Below are 22324 nucleotides of genomic sequence, written 5' to 3'. Positions count from 1 at the left end.
CTAAGTGGATCTGTCAGATATTCCCATGCTGGCTCTTGGCTATGACATCATGGGCAAATAGTTAGACAGTGTTCAGTGTGTGTGTGTGTGTATGTGTGTGGCCTAGCATTGCTATACTTGTGGGGACCTAAATCTGTTTACACAGTCACGTGTGGGGACTCGCCTCCCTTATGGGGACAAATTAGAGGTCCCCATGAGGGGAATTATTAATTTTAGGGTGAAGACTTGGTTAGGTTTAGGGTTAGGGTAAGGGATAGGCATGTGTTGGTTTGGTTAAGGTTAGGATAAGCCTCCAGGAAATGCATGTAAATCAATGTAATGTCCCCTGAAGTGATGTATACATGGTATGTGTGTGTGTGTGTGTGTGTGTCCATCTCAATACAGCCTGCTGCCATCTACTGGCTAAGAGAAAGAGAGATTAATAGTCTTACTTTTAGGTAGCCGCTATTTTATTAATTACTAAACTTGTTGCTTTATCTGCTGATGTGTTATTTAATTGATATTGAATTCCTTCGTCTCATTCAGAATGAAGCAACAACAGGTATTTCTTATGGTAGAAATGTGCATGCCACAGCAGGAAAAGCCTAGGCGTAATTATTATTAATAATGATATACACTCAGCCATTGTTGATGTTTTTGGTTCTACCTGCTGTAACATGTGTCAAAGTCAGTGTCAGTGAAAGTAAAGAATAGTGGATGTTGGATGATGGATATAAAAGCTCTCCCTGCTGTTCTCATTCCAGGGTTTCATTTAATTGTAATGCTAGCTGCATGCCCCATGGATGGCAATGTCAGACAGTATTGCTGCAGACTGAAGTTTCCATTGGATAGATTGGCATGAAATTGGGTTCAGACAGGAAGACTTGAAATAACTTTGAGGATGCCTTAAAGCAGATGTAGGCATATATTTTCGGGAAAAGGTTAAAAAATATGCCATAATTTGAAAAAAGCTTCTCTTTCATGCCGAGCATGGGGACATGCACATGTTTGATAGCAATGTGACAGTACCAATCATCATCCCGATCATGAGTGTGAGGTAAATCCCTTTATTAAGTGGCAATTCTTTGTTAACTTGTAAAGCCCTTTCACATATACTGTTATTAGAGGCTCTAAAGAAGAACTTCATTGGCCACAACTGTGAGTCTTTGGCTATGGTTAGCAGTAGGCTAAGCTATTAGCAACATTTCCCTCATCTGTCAAATGCCTCCCTGGTATTTCTTTTTTAGTGTTTCTTCAGATTCCCTTTTTGATCCAATTTTTTTATTGTGAATTTACTATGTTGGCAGTTGTGCAAATGCAAATAGCAACTTTTCCTGCAGAATTTAGCATCCGTTTTTGCAGAGCATCCTATGAACGGCCTCTCTCTGAATCAACACAGGCAAGGTTTGTATCTAGTACTGCAATATTTCACAAATAGTTTTACATTTTCCCAAAGCAAATATTAGAATGCTAAAAATCTAAGCTAACTGAGGAAACACGATACTAACCATACCAAACATCAACATGTCGCATTAGATTAGATTCACCGTATTAAACCCAATTTGGGAAACAGCAGCATGTAAATAAGGCATTTTCACTGTAAGCCTGTTAGCATGCTGATGTTAGCTTAAAACAACCTTGCAGAGCAACCCAGTCTCACGGCATTTCGTGTTGGCCCATCCACACGGCGGCGTGCCTTGAAGCTTCAACGCTTCTGCCCATTCACACGGCCCGTCCACACTACAGCGTCTGCAGCGTCGAGAGCTTCAATCTGCCCATTGACTTTGAATGGGGTGACGTCACGTTGCCGCTTTTTTTCGCCGAACTGAATTGTGGGTAGCAGAGCGGTCCGTCTCCGGCGTTGGCCCGTCTACACTACAGGCGTCAAAAAATGCTTTCAACGCTTCGCCCATTCATTTGAATGAGGTGACGTAGGATATTTTCAAACTTCGCCGAACTGCATTGTGGGTAGCATGGCAAGGCGTTGCAAGCATCGCGAGCGTCTATCGGCGTCAAAAGTTGAACAATGTTCAACTTTTGAGGCTCGATGCTTGCTCGAAGCTGGCGTCAGCCAATCAAATCCCGTTTTTGCAATTCCCGCCAGTACAAGCGCTAGCCAATCAAACCGCGTGCAAGCTGGGAGAGCCAGACCGCAGTTCATTTCCTCATATTCCAAACGAGAAATTACGGTAGCAAATCACCCGGTTCTTTCCGACCAGAACTATTTACCGGGATACAAACCGGAGGAACCAGGCATGGAGGGAGGTGGCAGAGACAGTGGGTGAAACTGGTAGGTTTTCGCCTGTTTGGGGATTTTATATCCAGTTCACTTTGTTTTAACATTGCTATTGCTTTGTATGTCGGGGGCGGGAGATTCATGTGATTGGTTGTTGGCCGCGTTGCTCGCAAAAAATCGCCAAGCTTCAGACACGCCCAGCTTCAAGATTTTTGTATGCCTGTAGTGTAGACGGGCCGTGGCGACAGAAGTTGAACAATGTTCAACTTCTGACGCCGGAGTAGCGCCAGCCAATCAAATCCCGTTTCGGAAAATCTGACAGATCAAGCCGTAGCCAATCAAACCGCGTCTAAGCTGGGAGAGATATCCCGCCGTTCATTTCTATATTTCAAAAAAAGATGGAGGAGAAACTAATTATCGCCGTAGCGAATCACCCGGTTTTGTATGACCAGACCCTCTTCACCTACCCGGATACAAACCGGAGGAACCAGGCTTGGAGGGAGGTGGCAGAGACAGTGGGTGAAACTGGTAGGTTTTCGCCTGTTTGGGGAGTTTATATATATATATATATATATATTGCTCCCATAAAATCCCCGGGGGTTTTTGCTTTGTATGTCGGGGGCGGGAGATTCATGTGATTGGTTGTTGGTCGTGTTGCTTGAATAACATCCCCAAGCTTCAGACACGCCCAGCTCCCAAGCTTTTTTTGGAGCTGTAGTGTGGACGCTCCGTCACACTTTGCCGAACTGCATTGTGGGAGCGTTGCTTCGCTTTGCTCGCGTTGCTCGCTTCAAAAGTTGAGCAATGTTCAACTTTTGAAGCCTCGGCAGAAGCGTCAGCCAATCAAATCATATGCCAGTACAAGCTCTAGCCAATCAAATCGCTTGCTTGTGTGTCCGGAGCGGGAGATTCATGTGATTGGTTGTTGGTCGAGTTTCAGACAAGCTCACTGGCAAGCTTCAACGCACGCCGCCGTGTGGACGCTGCGTCGGAGCCTACACACGGCGGCGTGCGTTGCCGCTTGGCGGTGGGCGTGTCTTGAGCTTGGGGAGTCAACGCGAGCAACAACCAATCACATGAATGTCCCGCCCCGGACATACAAAGCAAAGCATTCATGCCACATCCATGCTGGCTAAATATACTGTCTATGCTTGCGCTGTCCATTCAAACGAAGTACACTGGATATAAACTCCCCAAACAGACGAAAACCTACCAGTTTCACCCACTGTCACTGGCACTGGCATGCCTGGCTCCTCCGGTTTGTATCCCTGTATGTAAAGAGGGACTGGTCATATAGTACCGGGTGATTCCCTATCGCCACGATAGTTTTCTCCTCCATTTTTTGACATATGGGAAATAACTGCGGTCTGGCTCTCCCAACATACACACGGTTTGATTGGCTAGCGCTTGTACTGTCAGATTTGCATACGCGGGATTTGATTGGCTGACGCCTCCGTCGAGGCGGCAAAAGTAGAACATTGCTATACTTTTGCAGCGAGCACCGCGAGAGAAGCTACGCTTTGCTCCCACAATGCAGTTCGGCGAATCGTGACGTCACCCCATTCAAAGTGAATGGGCAGAAGCGTTGAAGCGGCAACGCACGCAAAAGTAGAGCAATGTTCTACTTTTGACGCCTCGATGGAGGCGTCAGCCAATCGAATCATATGCCAGTACAAGCTCTAGCCAATCAAACCGCGTGCTTGACAAGCGACAACGCACGCCGCCGTGTGTAGAGGCCGTTATAGTCACGACATTTAATCTATTGATTCGTGTTAACCAACACGATTTCCCCCTTTTTTTCGTGTCACAGTGATTTTAAAAGCAATGTATTTCTATTGGTAGTATGTTTCGTGCCTGCACCACGTCTTTTTGTCCGGTCGGATCTCGGAAGACCGGAAGCTGTGTGGTTCATAAAAACATGTTCTTACTCAATATCAAGCCACGATTATTGTTTTTATTTTAAATCGTATAATGTCGGACTTTTTTTGCCGTTCGCGAGGAAAATAAATGGGGCTCAGAGCCTCAGAATACTGAAATCTGTATTTTTTGGAATATTTGTTATTCTTTTCTAAATAACACACTGTTATTTACTCAACAATAACACATATTATGTAACTACGGTTCTATGAGTCCCGGATGACTGCCAGAGTATCCTGTCACTCAGAATTCTTGTGTGCTCGCGAGAAGATTCTGGGAACAGATCCTCTGACGACACCGGCAGATATAGCCGGTGTCACGTGGGTCACAGGTGACTTTGTTGTTATTGGTACTCGAGCTGCGCATGCACGCGATGGACATATCCAGTGCTAAAGCACCACCTCTGCCGGTCATCCGGGACTCATAGAACCGTAGTTACAGACGTAACTATCGATTTAAGTGCTATAAAAGTGCAAATGTAAACTTCTCTTGCTTAGTCACTCTCATAGTTAAGTACCTGATGTTGAAATTACTACTTATTTTCAACCAATCATTTTGTATTACTTCTCCCACCAGCAGATGGAGCCATTTGAGCAGTGGCGTAACAAGGTTGTGATTGGCCCGGTGCAAATATATATATTTTTTTTGCCTCCGGCTACACCGTCGATAGTTACGCCACTGCATTTGAGATGAGAAGCTAAATGTTCTGAAGCAGTGGGATTGGGCAACGGTCCCAACAAGAGCCAGTGAACTGAAGCACTAAAACTCCAACTGTATTCATAAAAACGGCTTGTGTGAACAATGGTTTCCCATGCAATTACAGCTACAATCAGATAACTCTTTGTTTCCTTGAGCAAGAAAACAGGAATTACACAAAGAAGAAGAGATTGGTTTACTATACTCAGAATGGATTTTACTCAAGTGTCCAACAATAATTTTACGGTTGTCATAAAGCTCTTCTTTGTCCTTCATCACCAGACACTAGACAGGAGATTATTCCCGTATCCACCATCCTGAAAGATACAGATCCTTGTTTTTTGTCCCAAAATCGTACATCAGTCAGGCAAAACCTAGATTTTGTTCTATGTCAGTGTATTGAGCAGCAGAAAAGCACACGTTGTCCGGTTGCAGTCCGGGAAGAGAAGGGGAGAAGAGAAAGGAGGGCACACAGTAGGTACACAGGAGGTAGTCAACATGTGTGTCCATGCAGAACAATACCCCCAACCTGTAGTTCCATGAGTGAATTATGATAAACAGTGATCACTACAATATGGACTATAAATACAGTTGCTGCTGTTGACACATGTCAGACTCTGAGGAAACAAAAACGAAATCATATGTGGTTGAAATTTGCCTGAAAGCAGCTAAAGAATAAGAAAAGTAATGTGATTCAAAAGACACAAATATTGTAATGCTCTGTAGGTGAGCATGAGCACGTACGTGTGAAGTTTAAATAAGCATGTGTGTGTGAGTGAGGACGAGTAAGAAACAGAAGCTAGTTTTGTTTGTAGGCTACCAAAGAACCAAGTATGACATAGCTGGCCTAACAAGGCGTTGAGCAGAGGGGAACCCATGCATAGCATTTGAGTCTGATAACCTGAGATTTTAGTGAAGTTTCAGTTTTCAGACTCCAGTCGAGTAAATGTTGCAAAACAATGTTAAACTTACTTACAAGTTAAAAGTTAATATTTGAATATCTTACACAAGTAAAAGTACAAAGGAATACCTAACTAATTCTTAGTTGCAAAATCATCCAACTACAGTGGAACATTTGAGAGACTGAGGAGGTGTACCTGATGTACAAAACAACACGTCACACAATTGTTCATGAAAAATCATATGTTAGTGCAGAGATGGACACTTGTTATTCTCTATCTGGCCAAACAGAACATTATTTTTGAAAGTTGTTGGTTTTGCTTTTTCCTTTATTTCAGTTGTTTCCCCCATTTAGAACTTGACTGTGTTCTTGACATAGAGTTCCTAAGAGTGATTGGTATTAAAAAGGTAAGAAGTAACTCAAAACTTTACATCAGAAGTTACACTTCACTTCTGGCTATTCCACTTCTGGCTATTCCACTGGTGTTTGACATTAAAAATCAAGAAATAGAGATGCATAAAAATACCAAGCAGCTCAAAGCCTTCAAGCACAGAAGTAGTGAGAACAAATCTGACACACATACACTGATGGCAAATGAAGTGAGAAGAATGGATATTATGAAAAGTGTAAAAAAAGAAAGGAGGCTGCTCACATGAGGCTCTACAGAGAGAGTTCATCGTTATAACATTTATTTGATCTATTTACAGAGAGTACAGTCAACTGAACAGAAGAGAGGAGAATGTATTACTATTCTAAACAGCATGGCTGCACTGCGATCCAACAATGACTACGGAAACAAATTGTGAATTCACAAAGATGACTATGTACAAATTAATACTTTTAACTGACAGGTTGTAAAAATGAAAAAGGATGTGGGATAAATTAATGTCTTCTTGAGAATATAGTAAAGTAAGAGTGTTTTGAAACAGTTTGACGTGTTAGCCCGTTATTTTCCAGACACTGTTGAATTGCTAGACAGAAAAGGTGTGCTGCAGTGTGATGTAGTGCAAAGAAGAGGAATGGAGATGAAAACTGCCTTTTTACACAGTGAGTGCACACACTTCTGGATCATTTTCACCAGAGAGCGATATTCCATGTGTGCGCTCTCGCTGCTGTCCGTTTTCATGGGTGACACGAGAAATGCCTGAGGTGAGGGAACAGCGCTGGAGACACAGAGTGTACTGTGTCCTTGAAGAAACAGCTGAGCAGATGTGTGTGTTCCTGTGTTTGTATTTATGGGGTCAGGCCAGCTGTGTCAGTATGCAGTGTGCTCCAAAGCATTGGAAAATAGTTTGTTAGCAAATGCTCTGATCCTAGTGCTGTAAAACAGACGTTTTCATGATAAAATAATAAAAAGCAGGGAGAAAAAGTTTTAGAAACATGTGAAAAGTTGTGTTGTTTGTAATTGGCTAAAGTGCATTGTTAGATTCGGTACACTGGAGGGGGGGGGGAGTAGACAGTTTGGCACTGGTCGGTTTTTCGTGAGCATGTCCTCGAGCTAACGTCTCCAGAAAGAAATCCACAGCAAATCCGCTCAAAGGTTCACACAGATACAAACCACACAGAAGGGAAATGTCTGGACAAGTTCAGTCCGAGCCTAATGCATCCACTTCTCCTCGCTTTATGTGTCTGAACTAGTTTATCTTCAGGCTGCTGTGGACTCACAGTAGATGCTGGCCGTAGCTTATCACTATATCCTTGGTTTTAACTAATTAACACTCATTTCTAAGGCATGTGATAAAAGCTCAGTCTTTTACATGACTTAATGTATTTTACCTTACATGTTCTGTCACTTTAATTGAATTATGAAATAAAGGGAGGAGACCTGGATGCATTCTGGGCCAAGTGTGACTGCCAAAGAACTTCAAACCGACTTTGTCGAGGGTCCTGTCCTACAGTCAGGTAAAGGGAGAGGTGAAAGTTCAAAGGTTTTTCACACCGGGGAAGTACCTGAGCTAGGCCGCCCGTCCTGTGCTTGCTGTTGGGGTCGGGGGTGGGGTTTGCACTGGAGGGCTGAGGGAGTGACGTAGGTGAGGCAGGGGCTGTCAATGTCCCCCTCTCCCACCAGAGTCAGGTCGGACAGCGTGTCCTCCTCCAGCATCTGGACAGATTCTTCCCTGGAGTCCTGGAGGAGAGCAGGCTGGGCCCCCCGGGTGGACGGGTGGATGGGGGAGATGGTGCCAGGAAACGGAGGGGGTGGCCTGCCTTTCCTCCCCCCTCCGCTCTCAGTTCCCAGCGAGGAGTCCAAGCTCTGGGACTGATGGCTCGCGTTGAGCAAGTGGCCGCCGCCCCCCCCGCCTCCTCCTCGTCCCCTGTCATTGCTATTGGCCTTATTGCCCCTGCGACCGCTGCTGGGGAGGCTGCCGTTGTTGGGGTTACGGGTGTGAGGGGTGGAGCAACTGGGCTCAGTGTCGTAGGGAGGAGGCGCGGCCCGGTTGGTTGTCACCGGCGACAAGCGCAGAAAGTCTGGGAGCTGCAGGTCGCTTTTGTTTAGCAGGCCTCGCTGGTCGTCTGCTCGGTTGCTCTGAGCTTTGGATATGAGGTCGAAGAACTCTGCGGACACACACACACACACACACACACACACACACACACACACACACACACACACACACACACACACACACACACACACCACACACACACACACACACACACACACACACACACACACACACACACACACACACACACACACACACACACACACACACACACACACACACACACACAAATGAATAATCTCCCACATTAACATCTTGAAAACACTTGAGAAAGCATGCAGCAGAGGGTTTGTATTAATTAGTTAGACAAGTCAAAGCTACATTCAGTGTGAGCAGAGGTGACTGTGCTACATGTAGCTAGCTTTGGAAGGTGCTGCGTCTACACGGCAGACAGGCCAAAGGGTTAGTGTGATCACAGCAACCAAGCTACGGAAACAAAAGAGACAGAGAGAGAGATGGAGGTCGTTCAGTCTTTACCTTCAGCTTCGTCTATATTAATCTTTTTCTGCTTTCTTTTCTCCGGAGCCTTATGGAGAGAGACAGAGTGGTTGGGTAAGGGCTGGCTGCCTGTGTCAGGGCCGTTTTCCCCATGGGGGCGGGCTGAACCGGCTTTCCCTGACGGCCTGTCCTCCCCCTGGAGGGCCACAAGGAGAGCGGAGGGGGCTGTTAGAGCCCTGGTAAGTGAGGATGGTACAAGTACGGGCGCAAGTAATGACAACACGGTGGGGACTAGTGCTACTGACGGTGGGGAGGGTGATCAAGGGTCAAATGAGAACAATTTAACAGGGGGAAGGGGGCAGATGTTTTTTGATTTGGACAATTAAATGGATAATGAATTTAGTTTGTGTGATTCATCATCAATGACATGTATAGAGAGTAATTCTAATAAAACATATATCTATATTAGATTCTTATAGAAAGACAGATGGGATGTTCCATTCAGACAAGCACAATGCTTAACACTGTGTGCTAAGCATCACCAACACGTAGGCTAACAGTACAACACACCACAACACCAGAGGAACCAACTTCCTACTTCATAAAGCCGCACTACTGCCCTTCAAGTGGGATACAACTAGCATTTTCAAACATCTATAAATAATCAACCAACAAAGCAATGCATGACCTTTACAGATGGCCACCAATCAGGTTAAAAGAATACTTCACCCCCAAAATGATCATTTGTATACCAATTACTCACCCAGGGTTACCTTCATTTATTTTTTGTTAACTTTTCTCACATGCCTGCACAGTGAATGACATGAGTACAAAAACATGAGTAAACTGTTGATCAATTGAGTTATGGGCGTTACTTTTAACAACAGTCGAGCTATAAATAAAGGATCCTTTACTAACTGACACTCAACTCGTGTTTTTCCATGTGAGTCCGAAGTACAGTTTCGCAAGAGTTGCTAAACAGTTGTTTTGATATCATTTAGCTATTGTTACACCACGTTTACGTTCATTTATTTAAAACAAAATCAGTTTTTGCATTCTTTATTTTTGAGACATGCATGAAAAGTTGTCACAAATCCAAGGTAACACAGGGTGAGTATTTGAAATTGCAAATGATCATTTTGGGGGTAAAATATTACTTTGAAGCCACAATCATAACAAGAAAAACCCGCACAGCATTCTACAGTTCTACTGCCACCACCAACGAAGAGCTTTCCAGGTGCACAGAGGGGGTGTTTGAGGCTTGGAGACCCAGCAAACGCTGCGGCAGGCTGGGCTCTGATGGCTCTGCCTCTTGGTTTGTTATGGAAGAAAGAGAACCAGCAAACCAATAGAGAAAAGTTGACGAAGCATTCGGCCACAGGCACACCATAAAAATGGAACATTAGGAACCTGGAGAGTGTGACAGGGCTCCACAGCGACAGTGCACATACAGTAAATAAACACACACACAGCCCCAACGCCGACAGAGACATATCATACACCTGCGCACATTTCTGACACGTTGCAAACAGACATGGGAGATTGACGACAGCGAGAGAGACACTTAGTAGCGTGACATCATCAACCGGGAAGTGGAGACATTCTGTGGGTTATGGAACATTCCAGAGCGAGAAGGAAACAGGCAATAAGATGCTGGGGGGGAGATCTTACTGTTGTCGATTGGTTTCTGCTGGTGGAGGCCGCGACGACGTTCTTTGAGGGAGCTGCTTTCTGTTTGTCTGCTGGATGAAGAAAATACATTGAAACAGCAATACATATACAAGTGTTTTGTTACTCGATTAAATGTTCTAATGATAGCAACTGCATGTGTGTTCCTAACCTTTCGCAGGAGTGTTTTCTGCAAGATCTAATACCACTCGAAGCCCGTCCAGGTTGGATATAGGAAGACCGAGATCTAATGGCTCCATCTCCCCACTCTGCATCACACAGAACATGACGTCATCACATGTGCTGACTGTATGCCTTTCTGTCTATCTGAATGAGTATGGACTTACAATGCGTGCCACTAAGTTGGCCAGGTGCAGGCCGTATTTGGCCACCACAGGCCTGAGGACCTCCGCCACAGGCTTGGTTGGTTTTGCTTTTAGGCCCACAGAGCGGTTAATAGGAACCAAGTCGAGTCTAGAAAAGAAGAATGAAAATGTTCTGTAGCAGTAAAATAAGTTGTAATTGTGCAACTGATATATTAGGGGGGATTTTGGGTAAAAATATGAATGGATTACAGGGAAGGAAGGGATACAAAATGCAAAGGACATATGTTCCCTCCTCACTAACATATCTCTGAGGCGTTTACTGTTTACCAGCGGCATCTTTTGAGGTTGATCCCCTCTTGCAGTGAGTTTTGTTCTCATGAATATACCACATTATTCCCGTAAATAGAATCTCAAGTTTTTTTCTGATACATTCATGACTTTATTCTTGGAATTTCAGAAGTTCTTCTCAGAATTATCCCCAGGCAATGTCATTTTTTTTTTTTACTTCAATGGCCGCTGTGGTTTCACAACGAGCATTTTTTCTCTCAGTACAGCTTTGAAGTGTTGTAAAGCTTATAGTTGTTCTCAAGATAAACGTACCTGAAGAGAGTGCGTTTTTCTAGTCGAAGGTCCCGCGAGCACAACGTCAGACAGTCTTGGTCTAACACAAGTGGCTGATGGAGTGAGGCAGAGAATACGAGAGAAGTTATTATGGAAAATGTTCAGGTATTTGCCAAACCCTAAAGTGCAATCAGTGACTGTTAAATAGAACAGCAAAAGATAAAACATGTGAGGATTACAGCTCTCTGAACCACTGACTGATTCGAAGAAAATGTGGTACATTTCAATCCACTACATTTGATTTGGTTAGTCACCAGTGTCTTTACAGATTATTAGGTAATACAAAAAATGTACATTGACATATAAATATATGTTCAGATACCCAACAGCAGTATGTATTTAGTACTTAAAATTAGCTCCACATTTAACAGCTCTGATAAACAGGCTACCGAATGAATAATCATAATCCAGTCATTTAATATAAATTATTCTCAAATGGGTCATTACCCATAACAAGTACTACTACTTTTGATACATTTTGATGCCAATACTTTGGTACTTTCACTTTATTAAGATTTTGAATGCAGGACTGTGACTTACAATAGTATAACATGAGTACTTCTTTCACACCTGCACATAACACATTGTCTTTGGACCTATTGTGTGTATACAAAATATAGATTATTGTATCTTCAAGAAAAAGTATTGCCCTTTCAAGTTAAAACCAAATATTTTGTATATGTATCTTTTAACTTTGTTTGGCATGACTCATTGAGTTATTTGATCATTTGTATAAAGAATATTTGAAGCCCCCATGAGAGGTCTTTTGGTCAGCAGCATGTGCACGTTGTGTTGTACCTTCTCCCCTCCGACCAAGAAGAGGTCTATAGCTGCCAGGTTGATGCAGAGCTTCTCACAGAGGCCCAGCAACAGCTCCCTGATGGACACCCCTGCTCTCAGTGGCACTGAGCAACATGAGCCGTCCGGCAGGCTTATGTTACACTGCCTCAAGGGGGCGCTGCTCCCCCCACGCTCTGCTAACACTGAGACTGCACCGCGGGAAACATCCACCTGAAGGAATAAAACCGAGACAGAGAGTTAGGGGGAGAGGAAAACGTGATAGTAAAAAATGTAAGAGAAACAAAAGCATTATTTTACTATTCTCAATGTTTTTATGCTCTTATAGCAGATACATTGATAGGAAGAGGCTGCAGATGAAGCTGCTTAGCGAAAAAATGACTGTGTGCCTATGACTGCAATGTCTAAACTAATTATCAGAGGGGGATGTTTCATTGCAGACTGACCTCATTCTTCCCCGACCCCGGCGTCCCCAGCTCCAGACTGGCTCCTGAAGACAGCGAGCCCTGGGACTCACGGCGACCATTGCTGCCAGAGAAATCTGAAAGAGAATACACACATCAGCCAAAGGGGAAATCTACAAACCTCTACGTCCAACTTGGAAAATAGCCCTCCAATTATGCGGCAATCTACACAAACAATAACATGTTAAACAACGTGTTAAACTACTCACTGTAGTTGAAGTCGGCCAGCTCTCGTTTTTTGGGGCCTTTGCCGAAGCTCCTGTTGCGCGACCAAGAAAAGAACAAGCCTTTCTTCCGATCTCCTGAATCATCCTTAGAGTCATCATTTAAAGACCTGCCCGACTTGCTCTTTTTGTCCTCCTATAAGACACAAACAAAATAAATTAAAGGACACAAGGACACAGGTGGCAACACAAGAAACCAAGCAGAGGATAAATGGATGAATAAAACCTGATGTGGGACGACACAAAAATAAATACAGGCAAACCAAACGCTGTGCTTTTATCACACCCGACTGAATCATCTTTTGCACTAGGTGGCAATGCCCAGTCTTACTCCAGATCTTAGTGAAAAAGTTTGTATTATCTATTAAAAACATTTCACAACACTAATGACAAGACGCAGCCAAATGGAAAATACTTGTGGAGGCTTTGCGTTGCATCTTACCTTCTTGGGTGTTGACAGGTTGGAGCGGTCGGAGCTGGTGGTGCTGTGTTTGGAGTTGGGGCTGCTGGGGATGTGGTAAGGGTCCGGCAAGGGTCTTCCCTCCACCTCCGCCAGCATACACTCCTGGTACAGCAGAGACTTGAGGAACCGCGTGTAGCTGTCGAACTTCATCAGGTTAAAGATCTAAAGAGGTGAAAAGGAAGGAAAGGAGTAATCAGCGGGCAACAGAAAAATGCAGGAAGGAATTAATAAACACAGAACAAAGAGAAAGGCTAAATTAAATAAGGAAAAGCGATGGAAGACAAGAAGAGATGAGACAAAATGCAATGGCATAAGGATTTAAAACTAAAGGTAAATTAAAAGGAGAAAAGAAGATGGTTTGAGAGGATTAAGAATTTCAAACTAAAAGTAACACTGGTAAAATGGATGACAAAAACATGTTGAATGCAAGGGAAATGAGAAATAAAGATAAAGACTCATATCCCACGAGCAGCCCCTTCGGGTCGTTCCTATTCACAAGGTGTGTTTTCTTGGAATCCTACTTTTTCCTACCGTGCTACCCATACCTTGGCCACAGGTTTAACATCGCTGGCGAGTGGGGGGAGCAGGTCGAGGAGCTCACTACAGAGTTTCTCCATCTCTCCACCTGATTGACTTGTCCCCCCTCCCCGTCCTCATGAAGCCCCAGGCTGTGAGAGAGGTGGCTTTGGCTAAAATTCAACATCTCTTTGCCAATGTACACATCCCTCTCAAGGCACTGAGAGAAATGACAAACAAAACTGTCCAGCTGGTCAGAAAGTGGGTGGGCCTCAACACACACTCCACACGGGGCATCATCTTTCTCCCATGTGGAGAGGGGGGGCTGGGAGTCCCCAATGTCGAGTGGACCTACATAGCCACCAGGCTAGCCCACCTGATCCACATGCTTAACAATGATGTCACCGTAAGAGAAATGGCCAGGGCCTCTCTCCTGCTGGATCTACAAAGAAGGAAGATCCCCCTGGCCAGCGCAGACCAGAACAACTTCCTCGGCTTCAGGAGGAAAGACTCTGGGAAACTGGACTCTCAGGCCAGGGGCTTCGGGGTCTGGTCTGACTGGCCAGATCTCAATGACCTCTGCAATCGGACTGGAGTCCAGCTGAAATGGACAAGACTCAACACACAGACTGAAGTCCCTGTCTCTGATGAACTGATCACTGACCCCAGTGTGGTTGTGAAGGCCGACATCACAACACCTCAGGAAGAGACTGTGGAACTGCACAGAGACTCTGCAAGGAGGGTTCTGCTCAGCATGAAGCAGTCTGAGATCAGGCAGCACTGGTGTGGACTCAGACTACAGGGAAAGCCTGTTTGGGGTTTGCTGACCACTCAGTCTCACACTCAGTGTTTAAGAACGCCGCTGTTGGTGAGGATGTTCTGACATTTACCATCAAAGCAAGACTGCAGGTATTACCCACTGAGTACAATCTGTCCACCTGGTACCCTCGCATTCACACTCCATTCTGTTTAAACCATCAGGATTCACAACAACACCTAGAATCCATTGCACACATAACAAATGGATGTAATGCATACAAACGCCTGTACATAGCTCGTCATGACCGTATTGTGGACATTGTGTCTGATGCGGTACGAAACATCTTACCATCTAGCGCAGCAATGTACAAGCACGCTAGAGTGCTACCAGAATGGTTTGGTTTTTACCAATGATGTCTTTGCTAACATCCCAAATACACCTGATGTTGTTTTTGTTGACACCAACCACAGGGAGGTGCTAATATTAGAAGTAGGCTGTGCCTTTGACCTGTACATGGACCAGGCTTTCCAGGACAAGTATATCAAATACCAACCACTGCTCGATGTGATAACCAGCTTTGGGTACAAGTGTAGATACAGCATACTTATATTCGGAAGTCTTGGCCATGTATATAAATGATTATATACCATGATTGGTCTGAGAATTGCTGGAATGTCAAAGAGAAAAGCCAAACAAATTGCCAAATATTGCTCTGTTTCAGCTATTATTGGCAGCTTAGCCGTGTGGAGAAGGAGGTGCTATGTGTTCCCCTAAGTGTTCTGTGCTGCTTAGCCCCGATATATTTGATTCCCTGTCTTATGTAATATCATTTGTGGAACCAAATAAAGTATTCAAATGTGTGTGTGTGTGTGTGTGTGTGTGTGTGTGTGTGTGTGTGTGTGTGTGTGTGTGTGTGTGTGTGTGTGTGTGTGTGTGTGTGTGTGTGTGTGTGTGTGTGTGTGCAAATACATTTGCCCCTCAGAGATAGCCTTTTTTGCATTTCCCATTCAAAAGGATAGTCAGAGGTCACTACAGCTACTGGAACAGAATCACAATCGAGATTTTAATAAAATAGTGTGTTTATCAGCTACCTGCAGCTGCTGCTCCTTGAACATGTCAGGTCGGGGGGCGTTGAGAATGTCGTCGGCAAGTTGGGCTTGACTATCGATGTTGACCGGTGTTGTGGCTTTACTGGACAGGAAGCTGTTGTAGATCTCCCTGGCGCGCTGAGAGAGCTGGAGAAGGTCGATATGTAGATAACAAAAAGACAGAGAGTAAGGAATGAGTTAGAAGAAGATGAGGAATTACAGGAGCTGATTGAAGGAAAACGTCACCTTAATAATGATCGTTTTTATAGCAATTTCACAGCCCTGAACTTGGATTCATAAGGAAAGTTTGTTCTAGCATGCTTCTATGGTCAACAATAACAATTGATTAGAATCTTGATAAATCGAGTAATTAATATAATTTTTTTAATTTTGAGGCTGAAATGTTCGTCTAACATGTAACATTTTCCCTCATTATTGTGGTGTAAATGGAAGCATGTGTGTGATCAATGTCCTGCATGTCAGTTACCTGCTTCTTGTCATTCTCAGGCACGTGGCTAAAGAACTCACAAGCCTGCCAGAACAGGATGTTCTCCTCGCTGAACTCTTTCTTTAGGAACTCCTGCAACACAAGCATACAAAATTAGGAAAAGCTGGCAAATTTATGTAAACATATCCGCAATGTGAATGTGCCATGTGTGTTACAGTACCGAGAAGTAGCGGACCCCCACAGGGTCCTGCAGCAGCCTCTCGAAGCAGACGGCCCAGCTGGCCACTCTCCGCTCCGTGTGGCGCCGGTGGCTCTGAACACTGGGCAGGCTGGCATTACTGTTCAGACTGTTGTCGCTGCTGCAGCCCTGCAGCTCCACACTGTTTAGTTCTGAACAACACAAACACACATAAAATCAAATAGTTGGAAGTGACTTCAGTGACAACTCTTTGTCCTTCTCAATACGACTTTATTGGTGGTGCAATGATTAAATATGTTCTCATCTCAGTTTTTTTTTTTTATCACCATTCTTTTTACAGCATACTCAATGGTGGTTTTGGGTGGGTGATATGATTTTTTTCTTTGTCTGCTTTAATAAGGCAAGAGTAGCGGTCTGTCCAATGAACTCCCCCGACCCACATGTGTTTGGGCTGTGCTTTGTCTTTCACTCTGCAACATAACACCCCTATAGCACACTTTCACTCGTACTATCCCTCAGATACTGATATTAGAGATTTGATTGATCCATTCTCTCTTATTACTTTTACAGTCCAAGCAACAGGTTATGACATAAGATAATATACCATGATATGTCTTTTCCGTGTTTTAAGGGGAATTTGAAGCTTCACATTTTTGTCTTTTTTGTTGTTTTATTTCATTTATCCAAGTACACAAGAAGTTCCCATGTTATGCATTATGTAAGATAGTGAACTCGACAGCCGCAACGTGAAACAGAACTAGGACCGTGAAGCCAGGGGGCCAATCACCCATTCGCCATTTATAGCCCCAATGCTTGCAACCCCTTGCTTTCGACCAGGCCCCCTTTGAAACTCAATCTAAATGTTTTTATCTCAACTAAAAATCTGTTGTGAATGCATCTTAAACAGTGTTGCCCGGTTGCAGTACTCACAAAATCTGTCCAATGAAAGAAATACAAACACCTGGCAATTTACTCAAAACAACTTCTGGTGAAGTTACTGCCAAGTTAGTTATCTCTCTGGGCAAATGTTGACACTTTTATCCAAAGCGACTTAATACTGTGGACAATCCCCACAGGAGCAATTTGGGGTGAAGCGTCTTGCCCAGGGACACAACAACATGCTGACTGCAGTGGGGTTTGAACCTGTGTGTGAACCCTGATCCGAATACCAACGCACAACCCACTGCACCACACGCCTCCCAAAATACAACCACACACACAAATATTTGGAAGGTGAAAAAAAACGAACCAGCTTTACATTCACGGCCTGTAAAGATGATACCCTTTGACAAGTATCACTAATAGCTGTTAAGTGTCCCTGAATATCCAAACGGCAGAACTGGTGAAATGTTGACTTTATGCAACCTTGACAAGACTGAACTGCTTTTCCTTCCGGGAAAAGATTGTCCCACTCTTGACCTAACAATCAACATCGGCACCTCTATTGTTTCCCCGACTCAGACTGCAAGGAATCTGGGTGTGATCCTAGATAACAACCTGTCCTTCACTGCAAACATCGCTGCTACAACCCATTGCTGCAGATACACGCTTTACAACATCAGGAAGATACGTCCCCAGCTGACCCAGAAAGCGACGCAGGTTCTAGTCCAGGCTCTCGTCATCTCACGCCTAGACTACTGCAACTCCCTCCTGGCTGGTCTACCTGCATGTGCCATCCGACCTCTGCAGCTCATCCAGAATGCAGCGGCTCGTCTGGTCTTCAACCTTCCTAAATTCTCCCACACCACGCCGCTCCTCCGCTCACTTCACTGGCTTCCGGTAACTGCTAGAATCCACTTCAAGACACTGGTACTTGCTTACCATGCTGCGAATGGATCTGGCCATTCCTACATCCAGGACATGGTTAAACCGTACACCCCAGCATGTGCACTCCGCTCTGCATCAACCAAACGGCTCGCTGCACCCTCGCTGCGAAGGGGACCCAAGTTCCCATCAGCAAAAACACGTGGGTTTGCTATCCTGGCTCCAAAATGGTGGAATGAGCTCCCCATTGAAATCAGGACAGCAGATTGCTTACACACCTTCCGGCGCAGACTGAAAACTCATCTCTTTCGACTCCACTTCGAGCGATAGAACTATTAACAAAGCACTTATATACTAATAAAGGACTGGCTTACCTAAAGCCAGTTGAGTAGCACTTGAAATGTTTTTGCTCTATGAAGCCTGATGTACTTATATGATTCTGTTTTCTTCAAGTTTGTATTTTGTTGGTCGAACGCACTTATTGTAAGTCGCTTTGGATAAAAGCGTCAGCTAAATGCAATGTAATAATACAAAATAAAAAAATGCTCCTTTGTACATGTTATCTTTATCTGTGTCTAGCACTTGTCACAGTCTATTTGATTTGGTCTTAGGCTGCAGCCACACGAGGACGATAACGGAAACAAACCGAAATCGTCATCAAAAAAGTATTCCGTCCACACGCAATAGGCACCAGAAACGTGTCCGTCCAAATGAGACAGCTCGAACCGCTGGAGACGCTGTAGTTCATATGCCGGGCCTGTAAGTGGCGCTGTACTTCTGCCACAAAATACACCAAAAGCAGCGAAGAAGACTTCTCCCGCATGCATGGTTGCCCTTCTGTTTATTCTCCACGATGGATTTAGCAGCAGAGGTGGGGTTTAGCCGGTCAACATGTCCGTTAAAGTTTAAATCTTCCAGACAAAATTATAAAAGTGCCGGTCAAAGGTCTTCTTTGTTATTTATTGAGCTTTAAAACGAATGAATAACGACTCTATATAATAATATAAGAATAATACACGGGGGGCGGAGTCTCTCTTTTCCTCCCCCTCTCCTGACAGCCCGTCAGTATCCGTGGTCTCATGCAGCTGGCTGATCCAGTAATGAGTGACCCGACAGTAAAAATAAACATATTTATAACTAGTTTAGGTAGTTTGAGAGGTAATTAAAATAGCTAAGGGTGATGATCTAAATTGAAGTGTGTGTTTTCCATGGCAGCTCATCGCTCCATCACAGCGGGCGGAGCAGCAGCTTATCATGCAGAGCTGCGTGTCTCCTCTCCTGTCCGATTTGACTTCACTCGCGTTGTTGTCCATATCGATCAAATCTAGATGGAAGCTCCTGCTGGGTGCACTGTCCTGTGAGAAACCGGGACCTGGCTCGAAACACTGGGGCGATTGCGTCATCGTTAGCAGGAAATTGTCGTTAGGCAGTGGCGGCGCCAGAGATTTTCTTTTGGGGGTGCTGTGGGGTAGCTTGACGTTTCATAGATAAGGTGAACAGATCCCAACAAACCAAATGTGGGACAAGGAGTATGGTTCTGTGGGACAATGTGGGACACCCTCTCAACAGCACCCCCCATTAACAAATATATAACAACAGAGCAGAAAGTGAAGTCAAAATGCAGTTTTTTAATAAAGAAAAGTAAACTAAGGCTAACCAAGGCAGCAGGCATTATTCACTTCAAGTGTTTAGAAATGCATCTTCTTAATTCAACTAGTGTATTACCTGTACAAGTAGGCACAACATAAATTAATAGATAAAATAAAACCAACACTGGCCAGGAGGGAACAGAAACATAATAATACATAAAATAAAATAGCTTTCAGTTTTGTCCATCACAGCAACAGCAGGTGGGCCCCCACACACAGTGTGTGGGCTATTTTGTCACCTAGAACCACTGGTGTCTTTGACTCTGTCAAACAACTCTCCACAGAGGCAGGGGCAAGCACATCTGTTATTATGGACGCTACTTTTGTACGACCACATGACATTTTCTTTACAATCTCAGAGTCTGGAAAAATGGTCGGAGCTAGCTTGTTACAAGTCATTTGACCGGTATGATTGGGAGTGTTGCACTGTATGGTAAACACTGGTTATTTCTGCTGCAGTTACCTTGTCTGAGTGGCCATCATTTTTTGGTTTGAGTAGGAATGTCTCCATAGAGTGGAATGTCTCCATAGAGTGGGATGTCTCTTTTTGAGCGACACGTTTCTTGTGAGAATCGCATTCTCGGTGTCTTTTGACGTCGTATTCACCGCCATGTGAAATTTAAAAATTACTCTTGCAATGATTGCAAAAAACTCTGAGAGTCGCCCTGCACTAGCTTCACCCACAGGTAAGTGTCTTCCCAGTCTTTGTTGTATGTGCATCTTCTTTTCTTCTTAGCTGTAGTTTCAGTTTCCTCCATTTTCCATAACCTGCTGCGTCGCCTGCGTTCGTTGTTGTTGTTTGGCGGGGTGGGGGGTGTGAGTGAATCATAGACTGTATATAAATGGACGTAGTGTCCGTGACGTCACCCATAGGATTCTGCAGAGTTGCCGTGAAGCCTTTAGTAGGCGGAGTCGGCCACTAACGGCTTGACAGCAACGTCAGAGTCTAATCCCGCCTGCTCCAAATAAGGGCAAAGAGGCGGAGCCGAGGCGGGACCTGCTGCCTCCGAACTGGAAGTAAACAGAGCTAGCTCAGGCTAAGAAGCTAAGCTAACATGAAATACATGCATACCAAGTTACTGCTAACAGTGTAGTTCCCCTATATAAACGTTACATTCATAATCAAATGAGACAATCTGCAAGAGAATTAGCTATATTTTATTATTCTTAATGCTTGTCATTCACACGTTGAGAAAAGACGGACTCCACCGCCCGGACCTAACGGAGCCGCAGTGGCTGGAGCTAGCCCCCTGCGGCTCCGTTAGCTCCGGCGGCCACCACTGGGATAATTGGGTCCCCTATTAACATTTGCTCCCGTTTAGCATTATGGGCGTCATAGCCATAGACTATAAAAGTCTTACCCAAGGCTGAATCATAAACTAAAATGTATATGTATGCATAAAGTGTTACGTCCTTAGCTGGCTAATAAGTAACAAGCTAAACTACCAAGCACACAAACACCTGCGAACGGGGTTAACATGTATAATATTATCATTTTAGACTTCTTGGAAGTTCTGTTAGTACATTCAAGCGCACAGCACGACATTTTAATTGTCTAGTATTTGTAACAATATTCTCTAAAAGGCACAATCACCACGAACACGGCTAAAGCTAAAGGGTCAAGTACAGTGCTATGACTAACTAACGTTGTCGCCTCTATGGTTGTAGCCTAGCAGAGTGGACAAGTTGCTGTTAGCTGACAGTGAGGCATGTACGTGTCCATCAACGTGACCACGCCCTAATTTATGCAAAAACTTTAAGACCTAATATAAATAAAAGGGTCGTGTTAGAAAACAATTCACTCACAGATCCATAATCATGAAGGTGGAATCTAACTATATCGATAATAATATTTATTGCATCCATGGGTAGAAACATGTTTTTTTCTGCTGTAAAGTTGGGCATTTTAACATGGGGGTCTATGGAAATTGCTCCTTTCTGCAGCCAGTCCCTAGCGGCCCATGTATGAACTGCAGTGTGTGGCACTTCCGTATTGGCTTCCCGGCTGTTCCCCAGAGTTTGCCGCTTGGAGTGAATAGGCTTGTTTGAGACAAGCGAGACCTGCGCAGTTGCGATCAACGTCTTGCTAGTGCGTTGCATGATGGTTAGTCATTTTGTCCGACTTGCTCTGGAGGCTCGCCTACATGAGACGCTGAAATCTCGCGGGACAAAGATGCCCGCAGCCTTGAGAGCGAGGCGCGGCGAGGCGGCGCAGTTCCTCTCCACGGGCTGCGGAAGCGAAATGCTTGATGGGAAACGACTCGCTGGTATCTCGAGCTGAGCGCTCATTGGTGGTTTTTACCCCGTGCTGCTGATGAAACTCTCCAATTGGCTCGGCAAAAGTTTGTTGTTGTTTTGTGTCAGTTTTACGTCGCCACATCCATTCCAGGTGTCGTGCACTCATTGTGTCCGTCTCCCTCTGGCCCACAGGCAGTGGAGAGCGGACACTCTCGCTGCTGCGGCCGAGGATGATTGGCTAGTCCAGGAGTTTTACTCTGTGGACCAAGCCCTTTATTTATTGGATCCGAGTGGCGGGCAGCAGTCAGGCGACTCCTTCCCCTCCATTCACGGATCACCATGTGGTTCCCCCGCCCTGTCTCCCTCTCCTCCGGCAGGGGAGACGGGGCGGGGGCCCGGGGTCCCGTCGTCAGCCCGGCAGCCGGAC

The 22324-nt window shown here is 44.7% G+C and overlaps 1 protein-coding gene across 8 annotated transcripts in view; it reads right to left on the bottom strand.

Moving 5' to 3' along the window:
- Nucleotides 1-6377: 6377 nt before the first annotated feature.
- rgs12b (regulator of G protein signaling 12b) overlaps nt 6378-22324 on the bottom strand; it is a 63612-nt gene continuing 47665 nt past the window's right edge. For 3 of the 8 annotated variants that reach the window (XM_034202408.1, XM_034202409.1, XM_034202410.1), the window contains exons 7-19: nt 16268-16437; nt 16087-16179; nt 15603-15746; nt 13215-13397; nt 12758-12908; nt 12531-12625; nt 12085-12297; nt 11266-11339; nt 10687-10813; nt 10512-10608; nt 10343-10413; nt 8711-8867; nt 6378-8282 (exon numbers count right to left, since the gene is read on the bottom strand). In XM_034202408.1, the coding sequence (XP_034058299.1) occupies nt 7663-8282; nt 8711-8867; nt 10343-10413; nt 10512-10608; nt 10687-10813; nt 11266-11339; nt 12085-12297; nt 12531-12625; nt 12758-12908; nt 13215-13397; nt 15603-15746; nt 16087-16179; nt 16268-16437 (2195 nt within the window). In that variant the 3' untranslated portion in view covers nt 6378-7662. The remainder of the gene's footprint in view (nt 8283-8710; nt 8868-10342; nt 10414-10511; nt 10609-10686; nt 10814-11265; nt 11340-12084; nt 12298-12530; nt 12626-12757; nt 12909-13214; nt 13398-15602; nt 15747-16086; nt 16180-16267; nt 16438-22324) is intronic. The other 5 variants (XM_034202412.1, XM_034202411.1, XM_034202413.1 and 2 more) reach the window with 5 other exon arrangements.

The sequence above is a fragment of the Gymnodraco acuticeps genome, unplaced genomic scaffold, assembly GCF_902827175.1.
Source record: "Gymnodraco acuticeps unplaced genomic scaffold, fGymAcu1.1, whole genome shotgun sequence".
Lineage (NCBI taxonomy): Eukaryota > Metazoa > Chordata > Actinopteri > Perciformes > Bathydraconidae > Gymnodraco > Gymnodraco acuticeps.
Note: the sequence above shows the minus strand (reverse complement) of the source record. Positions and strands in the feature narration are given on the sequence as shown.